At 44.7% G+C, this 11,182-nt stretch overlaps 1 protein-coding gene across 5 annotated transcripts in view; it reads left to right on the forward strand.

Annotated features, from left to right (window-relative positions):
• The window catches only part of CPNE4 (copine 4), a 592,776-nt gene extending 584,473 nt beyond the window's left edge, over positions 1–8,303 (forward strand). For all 5 annotated transcript variants that reach the window (XM_078071749.1, XM_078071750.1, XM_078071756.1 and 2 more), the window contains 2 exons: positions 305–541; positions 6,537–8,303. In XM_078071749.1, the coding sequence (XP_077927875.1) occupies positions 305–541; positions 6,537–6,671 (372 nt within the window). In that variant the 3' untranslated portion in view covers positions 6,672–8,303. The remainder of the gene's footprint in view (positions 1–304; positions 542–6,536) is intronic.
• The last annotated feature ends 2,879 nt before the right edge of the window (positions 8,304–11,182 follow it).

An 11,182-nucleotide genomic window follows, 5' to 3' on the forward strand; every position in this document is an offset into this window, starting at 1 on the left:
AGAGAGTGGAGGCTTTGAGGCCAGCCTGTCCTGACTCCCCTCCGCTGCTCTGTCCCCCACACTGTGCCGTGTAACTGTCACTAAGGTGATTCTTAGAATTAACCCACAATTACTCTGCCTGCATTGAAGCTCCATTCATCATAGCCTTAAGTCTTTAGGGCTGCCAACACAGGACTCGTTAAAGTCTGTCGGCACTGTCGCTGTGGTCAGTACGCACGGAAGCCACCCGGGTGCATAACAGGTATTGTCCTTGTCTCCCCCACCTCCCTGTCCCCATGCTCACCTGGCCTCCGGTCAACCCCAGCAATACTTCATCCTGCTGATCCTCACTGACGGTGTCATCACAGACATGGCCGACACCCGGGAGGCCATTGTGCACGCCTCCCACCTGCCCATGTCGGTCATCATCGTCGGGGTGGGCAACGCGGACTTCAGTGACATGCAGATGCTGGATGGAGACGACGGCATTCTGAGGTCACCCAAGGGAGAGCCTGTCCTTCGAGACATCGTCCAGTTCGTGCCCTTTAGGAACTTCAAACACGTACGCATATCTCTGGGGCTTCCCATGGGAGAGCAGAACCAAAGCAAGCTCACTCCCACAGTTTCCTACCAGTGTTTGGGGTAAAGCAAGTGGTTCTTAACCAAGCTATCCCTGCCCGGGCCAGGCTGTCTCACACCCAAGATATGTAGAGTTTCACACTCTGGAGAAAGACGTGTAACTCAAGTAATAGCCGAGGAGTCATGCAAACTGTGGCAGCCAGCATTTCACTGGTGCTTGCCCTCATCCATGTAATTTAGGCTCTCTAGTGCATGCAGGACTCCATGTACAGTTGGGCGGGTTGCTCTCTGCCTAAGGGTGCCTGGCTGAAGTAGCGAAGAGAAGCTGAAAGTCAGCGTGGGTTCTCTTTGTCAAGCCATGTACCCTGGGAGAAGCCTGTGTTTGCCTTGGAAAAGTATATTTTTGAAATCATAGTAACCTAAATCCTCTGTAAATATACAGTAGGCAGCATCAAAGATTTATTTAACTCATTAATGAGGGAACCAGAAAGACAACAAAGCTAGTTCAAAGGAGGGTATAAAATAGTTGATTATGGTCAGTGGAGGGGTGGGGGGGAATACTGGAATAAGTTTCCTAAGGCAGATTCAAACTGGCTAATGACCAAAAGGGTTAAAAAATCATCATCATCATCTTTAGATTACCTTGTCTACCGGGCAGAAATCTTATCACTTTTCTGCAAGTTAACATTTAGCTTTACAGTCTTGGATTCCCATCAATAACAAATAGTAGGTCAAGCAGTGTCACAGTCCCCAGATGACCCTGAAGCATCCCCAAATTTGGGATAATTATCAACTCCACAAAAGAAGAGGCACCTTTATTTTATTTTCTTTTTTCAAGATTTTATTTATTTATTTGAGAAGGAGAGCGCGAGAGAGCACAAGCAGGGAGGAGGGGCAGAGGGAGAGAGAGAAGCAGGCTCCCCACTGAGCAGGGAGCCCGACTTGGGGGCTTGATCCCAGGACCCGGGATCATGACCTAAGCTGACCTAAGCTTAACCAACTGAGCCACCAAGTGCCCTGAAAAGGAACCTTTAAAATTTACACAAAACCCTGCACCCTTAGGGCTGCAGTGGGCCAGGGTGACACCCTCTCTGATTCTCACAAAGGCTCCCTCTGTGCTTGGTAGTGGCCCTGAAGAAGCCTTCGGAGCCTCCTCCAGCTGTATCTGGGAGTCACGTAGGGCATCACAGACAGTCCTCTGTGTTCTTTTGTTCTATGCCCCTCGTGGCAGCCACTCCAGGGCAGAGCATCCCCGACCCCTGCTATCCCTCTGCTCTGCATGAGGTGCCAGCGAGCCTGCTCCCAGGGCTGGTAACTGAACTGGAGCTGCCCTGGCAGGAGGGAATCTCCAGAACCCTCAGTGCCCTGAAGAGACCCTGCAATCCCCTGGGAAATGACAGGAGTCCCCTCCTTTCCATGCTCCAGAGACCCTGCTGTCACCTGGACCATTAATGCGGTAAAGGCCGTGTCCCTACACTTCCAGGATCCCTGCTGCAAATGTCCTTCATTTCCTCTCCAACCCCTCCGTGCTCAGGCCTGAAGTCAGTTATTTAGGGTCAGGGTGAGGAAGGGACAGGCACTGAGCCATCCACTCTGAGCTTTCCCTCCTGACGTTTTCTGGAAAAGCCTTTCTCCTCAAGCCAAAAGCCCTCATTCAAATGAATCCCTTTCGCTCTCCTAGCCATTTTATCAGATCTGTCCAGAAATCCCTGAATTCCAATTTGGGCTCAGGCCAGGACCCCAGCTACGCTGGGTAAGGCAAGTATAGGAGCAGAACAATGGCTGGATCATTGCCGATTATCGACAAGTCCCAGCGCCAGAGTCAGAGCCTCTGGCATATGCTTTTTGTAAATTGTTGTTTGCCACCTTCTTGGGACATGCTTTAAAGCAAACATTCAGATAAATAATGAGCCCAGCAGCCTCCAGTGAACCCTACATCTCTTGGCCTGCCGGGACCACTTAGCGAGATCCCTGAACACTCCAGGGCTCCCTGAGCAATAAGGTATTGCTCATAATGGTACTGCCACACAATTGCGATTCTCCTTTTAGGGAGGACTGTGTGTAATGAGCATCATTAGAGGAGTCTAAAATCAATCCCTGCCTACAGTGTTGAATGCAAAGGGAGTTCCAAGTAACACCCAAGCCCCCAGCAAGCACAGGGGCAAAAGCATGGGTGAGGGGCTAGCTGTGCAACCATAGCTCCTTCAGTTTGCCTGGGGGTGGGGGGGGAGTGTTTCCAAATGAAACCACTTGCTAAATAAAAGAGGCTCACCAAGCCCTCAGATCGTCTGCACGTAGGAGTGGTATCCGCTATGTGGAGGGATGTACTAGAAGAGGTGAAATTTGCTGCAATCGTGTTCATCACGACTGAAGTGATATGAAGTGACTTACTTGCATAATGCCCAAGGTGGGGAAAGGGGGTTGTTCTTCCAGATTTTCATGTCCTGCCCCATTTTGTCAGCCAGACAGAAGTAGCCACATCACTGACCACCACCCATTACTTTGCATGAGTGAAGTGGGGTCAAAGAGCTCACTCCCTAGGAGATTCATGCACTTCCCCAAACCACCGTCTTTCTGTCCCTGCATGCACGCACACGTGCAAACACACACACACACACAGCCGCAGAGCCATGCACGTTACAGCCTCTCCCCCAACCTCCTCCTGTTCCTCAAACACTCATGGAGCGCCTGTTGTGGGTGCGGCATGAGCTCGCCTGGGGCCGTGGCGAGATGATAAAGCCATGGGTCCAGTCCCCAAGGAACATACTGGAGAATTACATGGTTGGGACATAGGTGTCAGCAGAAAACTCCTGTGCTAAGCAACCTATGGGTGGTGAAAAGGGGCTCAAATGTTGCTACAGGACTTGAGAGCAGAGAGGAGCAGCCGTGAGGGAAGCCTGGCAGCTTGTGCTGGTAAGAGGAAGGACAGACCGTTGGTGCGCAGGGAGTTGAGGGGGCCTCAGCAACAAGGGAAGCGCCCTGCCCAGGGCAAGGGAGCGGGGTCCTGCTCGCAGGTGTCTTCTACACAGTCTCCAGCTGTTCTGTGGGTGACAAAAACAGCACCGGGAGCATATCACGCCGCTTATCTTCACGGACTTCAGCTTAGAGTTTGAAAGCCATTTCATTATCCAAACTTATCTATTCTGAATTCAATACACAGTAAAGAAAATGGAAGGTGAGCTAACATCCTTTCATATAAGCCAGTAACCCATGAATTGCCTCCCTTTGCATGATAACTCAAAGCTTTGAAATGGACAGGGCGCAGACTCTGAGCTGTGTAGCTCCCGGCAAGTTATTTAACCTTTCTGTGCCACAGACTTGCATCTGTAAAATAAGGCAAATGACAGACACATTAGAAGAGTAAAGGTGGTGCCTATATAAAGCTTAGCACAGCACCTGGTCATCGCAGGTGGTTAATAAATACCGCTGCTGCTACCAGCTGCTTTCCCATTTTGGGCCTTTTCCCAACCAGATAATGCCCCCAAGTCCTAATTGCTCACCAGAGCCACCAGCCCAGATACGCAAAGGAGTGGGAGAGTCATTTAGAAACTGTGCTGTCTAGATACAGTGACAAATAGCTACATGGGGCTATTTAAATTTAAATTAACTAAAATGAAATTTAAAATTCAGTTTTTCAGTCACACCAGCCACCTTTCAAGGGCTCGATAATCATGTGTGTCTGGTGACTACCGCATTGGACAGGGCAGATACAGAGTATTTCCATCACTGGACCAAGTTCTATTTGACAGCACTGTTGAGGGATAGCATGGCTTCACATAACAGCACATCCATCTTACAGTGGATCGCACAAGTGGTTCTTAACCAAGGACAACTTTGGCAACATCTGGAGACATTTATGATGGTGACAGCTTTGGGGTGCCATTTGCATGTAGTGCGTAGAGGCCAGGAGTGCTGCTAAACATCCTACAATGCTCAAGACAGTTCCCCACCCAAAGAATTATCTGTCCCAAAATGGCAATATTGCCAAAACTGAGAAACCCTAGATTGTATAAAGACAAATACGTTGTTCTTAGGTAACTAGATGTTAGGGACTGGTGGCTGCCCACATCTTTTTTTCAGTGATTTGATAGTATCAGGGCAAGCACTTGGTGATTCCCCTTGCTGTTTGCTCATGATGATAAAACAGTTGCCATAGCTCCAGGAATTACATTCTAGTTCAAGGAAAAAAGGAAGAGGAAAGGAAAACAGAACCATCCATGTCTGTCCCCTCTAACCAAGAAAGAAAAGCTTTCCAAGAAACATCCTCATGTCTTAAAGGATGAAATTGGGTCATATTGGGGCGCCTGGCTGGCTCTGTCAGTAGAGCGAGCGACTCTTGATCTCAGAGTCATGAGTTCAAGCCCCACGTTGGGCATGTGGCCTTCTTAAAATAAAAATTAAAAAAAGAAAGAAAGAAAGAAATTGGGTCATATGGCCATCCCTGGGTGCAAGGGAGGCTGGGAAATTAAGTGTTTGGCTTTCTAGCCTTTATATGAGATGCTGCCAGAGAGAAAATGGTAGGAATGGCTTTCATAGCTACCCTAGTGTACGTGTGGACCATGCTCTAATCCACAACCCTGAGCAGACATTTATAAACTAAAAGAGCATTCGTGGATGCCAAGTGCCCAACATGCTAGGACATCTTTGAAATGTGAGGGGTCACTTTTGAAAAACCCCTCACCGTGTTTTCAGATTGTTTTTAAGATTAGTGTCTCTCTTTTGAGCCTCCTAAAAACTGTGAGATAAAACCAATCCCTGTTCTTTGCTATTTCGTCTCTGAGAACACTGGGGCTTAGCCAAGTCGAATGGCTGAGTGGCAAGCCACATGAGGAAGGAAAGAGCAAGAAACCAGGTCATTCGGCATTTAGTCTAGCCCTTTCTTTACTTTGCTGAGGAATCTCAAACACTCGTTAACTGGTCCCTCGGCTTCAAGTTTTCGGCTTCAATAATAGCTAATAATGAGGCTCAGGCAATTTTACTTGCCCAGGGATTGGAAAGTTAGTACCGAATGCCAGAGCCAGAAGACAGATCCAGCTCTGCATGACTCCAGAGTCACGCAGAATACCAACCTCCACCTTCCTCTGCCCCAAATCAGACAGTGGGATCATAATGCTAATAGAATGAAGGCTACATTAATTAGTGGTATTCATTGCCTGGCCGCAAGCTTATTTTCCAACTGAATACCCCCACAATCCTAAATCCGCAACACACACACACACATACACTTTCTTTAGCCCCATCAGATGACTCACTGTACCTAGAATGATCAAATGTCATTCCCCTTCTCTACATTTTAAAACATGCCCAACTTAAACACCACCTCCCCTTGCAAGCCTGCTGTGATTTCCTCTAAGATGACTTAGTCTTTTCATTTTCTGTACTCTGGTCCCAGGGTGCTTGTGACTCTAGAGCAGTGCTTCTCAAATTTCAGTATGCATAGGAATCACCCTAGCGCATCGAGTTAAAATGCGGTTTATGATGTAGTAGCTCTGGGATGCTTCTAGCCTTCCATATTTCTATTAAGCTCCCATGTGATGTGCTGCTGCTGGTCTGTAGCATGTAGCAGTGTTCATGTGGGCCACACCAGGCTCCCCTCTCATGATTATAACTCCCTGATGGCAAGAACCACAAACCCATAAACCCTAGCACAGTGCCTGGAGTTGAATGCAAATTGGGAACAAAACTTAAAGAAAATTCATTCTGCCCTCCAACTTTCACCCATCTTCAGATGTGAAGAGTTTTATATTTTGAGACAAGCATGGGAAAATATAATTATGAAATAAAAGGTTCATTTTCCAAGAATCTGACAACTCTTGGTTGGAGTAGATGCTCAACAAATATCGGATGAATGAATGAATGAATGAAGGAGAGAAAGGGAGACTCGCTGCTCAGAGCAAGACTGCAGTCTTTTAGGCTGATTCTGGATCAGATTCCTTTGGCCAGCTGCCAAAGTCACGGTGATTTCTTCTTCCCTCCAGGCATCTCCAGCTGCCCTGGCAAAGAGCGTGTTGGCTGAAGTCCCAAATCAAGTCGTGGACTATTACAATGGCAAAGGGATTAAACCAAAATGTTCATCGGAGATGTATGAGTCTTCCAGGACACTAGCACCGTGAGCTCCACGTACTTTTACAGAGTTCTGAAATACTATTCCTGCTAATATTTAATACTTCTACTACTCCTGTACTTAAAAAAAACACACACACACTTACACATTTAAAAAATAGCACGTTTTGGTGATTTTTAACTGACGATTTTTTTTTGCATGTGTAGCCCTGAGGCCTGGATCTGTTAAGCTCTTGTATTGTTAAAGACTTTTTACAAAGAAACATGAATAATTATAACTTACTCTTTACATTACAGCATGTCGCCTTGAAATAAAATGTTATCTGTATCTGTTTTTTATACAGGTTTGTTGAAATTTTGCTAAATTTCTTATTATCTTTACACTGTAAAGCATTTTGACACATTTATTGAACGTTGACAGCCAAAACATAATTTGGTTTTATCTGCTACAGGATGAGAGACTTTTCAAAATGGCAGATGCATGGACTGTATTTTGCATGTTTAAAATAAAAAAAAAAAAAAAAACCCCACACTGTTTTTGCAATTGTTATCTATAATCCCTCCCTGCTAAGAATGGTCTCTTTATTGAAGAAGAGGTTTACCCACCTAGACATAGTCTTCTAGAAGTGGGTCTGGAGCACTCAGCCCAGCACCTCTCAGACTTTACTGTGCACACAAATTACCTGGAGATCTTGTTACAAGTCAGACTGTGGTGCAACAGGTGTGTGTGGGCCTGAGATTCTGCATCTCTAACAAGGTCCCAGGTGATGCCATTGCAGTCCACACTTAAGAGTACTGAGGTTCTAGACTCTAGGGTGTCGTCCCAGAGACCATCTGACACAGGGAAGCACCTAGTCTGCTTGAGAAGGGCACTTCTCCCCTGCTAGTAGCACAAAAGTCCCGCCTGTCTCCGAGGTGGGAATAAAAAGTAGTGAGACTGATTCCAGAAGCTGCATACCCCACATCAGTCTCACTGCTTTATAGTCACACCTCTTCCTTAAACAGACTAGGGAGTATTCCTCCTCACCAGCCTCCGCCCTCTCAAAGGAGGCATCCCACAACCTCAATGGGAATGGTTCCATTTTTATGTCAATCCCGAGGAAGGACCTCAAAGAGTCTTTGGTGGGACCACAACCACAGAAACTCGTCCATGGCAAATGGCCATGCGGTATGGCTCCCCAGAAACCTGGCCCCCCAAGTTGATCTTTAAGCTTAGTGTGGGGCGTCTTGTTGCCTCTTTTTATCACTCCTGAGAACAAAGTCTATCAGCAGAAATGCCTAGGATCATTGTTTTGCGTGGAAGTGTTTTGTTTTGATATGAACTGGCCAGTCTTGAACCAGAAGAATGAATGTTTCACTTGTGTAATGTTCTCAAAGAGAAATGGACAAGTGTTTTGCAGGTATAAAAGGCACAAGGAGGAATTTATTTTTGGTGAGAGAGATAGGGAGTAAATCACAAGGCAAAATAGATCTGTTTGTTGTTTGTTGCGGGAGGAAGTATTAATAAGCAAAGCAAATGCCTTGTATGATTTCTGGTGTTATAGATCCTAACCTTGCAAATACATGTCAGCCAAATGCACAACATTTTGGGAATGATGGTAAAAAAAAAAAAGTGTATGACTGAAAAAAATCATAAATATTTCAACTGTATTGTTTTATGAATAAATTGGGTACTTACAGAATTTTTTCTGAGAGTTATAGTCTTGTTTCTCTTTTCAAGGCAATTCGCTAACAGTGATTTATTTTGTGTAGACGACATGCCCTCAGATTAGGACTAGCTCTTTCACAGTCCCACGGAAACAAAAAGATATTGTTTTTAACAAACAGGGGATTAAAATATGTAGGCCCTATTGTACAGAATTATCTGATGGTGGTTTCTAACCCCAAACGAGGACACGAGCTTCCATGTAGATGTGCCTGGAACATAGCAAGCACTCAATAGATACTTAATGAATAAAGAGATGACTAATTGAATGAATGAATGAATAGACTTGTTAATGTGCCTCTTGAGTGATCTCAAATCTATTGTCGATTTAAGAGGTGAATTAAGTGGCGATGCCTGTCAATCAAAATGATGCACCACTATGTCATTCTCAAATATCTGTTGGGATCTATTACATTCCTGTCAGGATCCCTGGGATCTGTGAGATTGGGTGACAAGGACAGAGTCCAGTTTGCCTGGCCAGAACCTTATGGCAGCTTACTTCCTTTTTCGTAGCCAGAATGAAGCCCCCCTCAAAAGAATAATACAAATAGTAGCTAACAATTATTGAGGGCTTACTGGTGCCAGGTACTGTTCCAAGTGCTTGCTATATACTATCTCATTTAATTCTCCCGGCAGCCCTATGAGGTAGATAATATTATTAGTCCCATTTTGCAGATGAGGAAACTGAGACATAGAGAGTTTAGGTAACTGACGCAAGGTCACACAGCTATCAAAAGACATAGCCAGAATTTGAATGTAGACTGGCTCCTGAGCCCATTTCCTAATCCTAATTTCAGCTGCCCTCCTGGCCCTATACCTATTTGCCATATCAAGCAGTAGATAATTAGGACATTTGAGAGAATGAGGCTTAACACATAACCTTTGCCTCCATTTCAGAAATTTCTCTCCCATCTGGTAATCTCCGCTTCTTGATGTAGGCTCTGGAGCAGTGGAAGAGAGCCGGGATTCAGCCAGGTCTTCCCAACTTCCTGCCACCAAGGAGACCATGTGGATCAGACATTACAAACACAAACTCTCCCAGGAGCTGAGCGAGCCATGTGAGCGACGGAGGAGGAACAGGTTTAAACAAGGGACATAAAGAGTAGAGTGTGGTGAGGATGGAGAGAAACTGGAAAGCACATGTGCCAAAGAGGGTCCGGCCCCGGGGGCCCTGCACAAGTGTGGACCCAATGCAGCCAGCCCATCAGTTTCTCAAGTGAATTGGAAATTGTGGTATTTCACATTTATTCAGGATTCAACAATTGTTTTAAATATTACAAGGGCCAAACTGTAGGACTCAAAGGAAAAATACCTCTGGGCTTAAATTGGCTTGGAGGGCAAATATGGACCCATGTGCAGTCTGCGGACCACGGGGCCTCAGTAGATAACATACACTCCAAAATTCTACACTCCAAAATTCTTGGGGACCCCAAAGAGATTTTATTTCTGTGGTTTATATCTAGCAATATTTGCTGTATTCAAAATATTTATTAATTCATTTACATAACAATAACAAACCCATTACACACTAACATAAATAAAATATTTGTATTTTAAAAACTATTTCAAAATAAAATAAAATAAAATAAAAAACTATATTTCTGGGGTGCCTGCTGGCTCAGTCAGAAGAGCGTGCAACTCTTGATCTCAGGGTCATGAGTTCGAGCCTTACATTAGGCGTAGAGATTACAAAGAAATGAATGAATAAATGAATAAATAAATTTTCAAAACCAAAAATAGCAAGGCAAGCAGCATTGTACGTCTTGCTTAATAAAAGCCAGCTGGATTCTCATATCTCCTTCTGCACTCACCCTGTTGTATAATGATGTTTTGGTTGAGGTACAACAAAGAAACTCTAGCCTTGCATGGCTAGGTATGTAGTAAGGGGAAGAGTATTTTCAGCCTTCTCAAATAACTGTGCTAATTCTTTTCACCACACCAAATCTCAACAAGTTTCTTAAAGGTTAGTTGCAATGTGGAATATGAAATCACGTCAATAAACCCTTCCTGGCATTTTCAATGTTCTTTTACCCATGCATGACTTTGTAACATCGTGCACCAGTCACTTGGGAAATATTGATCCACTCACTTATTTAGATGTTCTAAATGCTTACATAGTTTAGTTTACCACACCAAAAAACTCACATTCTTTTGCTGTAGAACATCTCTGCTATCTCATCAGACAGACTATTGAGAATCTGTCAAATTATAGTGCCGGATTCAGGTTTTCCAAAATTCTAATCTTTGCTAGAAAGCTCAAATGTTTTTACTGGCAACAAATACTGTCAGTTGTTTTTGTTGAAGTGACAGATGCATTTCATACATTTTCAAGAAAGTATCTCCCAAATACCCACATCTGAATAACTCTAGTTTATATCAGTCTTTTTTTTTCCCCCAAGTATAAATGGCGGTCTGTGAAAAAAACAAAACAAAAAAAAGCAGCCAATTCAGGTCACAACAGGAAGGCACGCATACCTTCGTTTGAGGCAACCGTCTTTGGTCGGACTGCAGTAGGTATGCTGTATGTGTGCTTTGCATTTTGTCACCCAGCATATGAAGAAGACATGGACTCAAGGATCAAGACTTGATAAAACTACTCACTTTTCTGCTCCATCAAGAACATCCTTAAATGAAACCGTGCATTCTTTCCTGGTCAAGTGCGGTACCATCTTCTTGAAGTGAGCTAAGATTCCAACAGTTTGCCCTCCAATGCTTTTGCAACATTGGTACAAAGATCAGCACAGTGAAAAAGGCATTTTATATCTTCGTGTTATTATGAAAAGAGTTTTGACATCACAGACTCCCTGGAAGGGTCTCAGGGACCTTTGGGAACCACACTTTGAGAACTGCTTGCTC

Source organism: Halichoerus grypus, chromosome 1 (assembly GCF_964656455.1).
Source record: "Halichoerus grypus chromosome 1, mHalGry1.hap1.1, whole genome shotgun sequence".
NCBI classification, from domain to species: Eukaryota; Metazoa; Chordata; class Mammalia; order Carnivora; family Phocidae; genus Halichoerus; species Halichoerus grypus.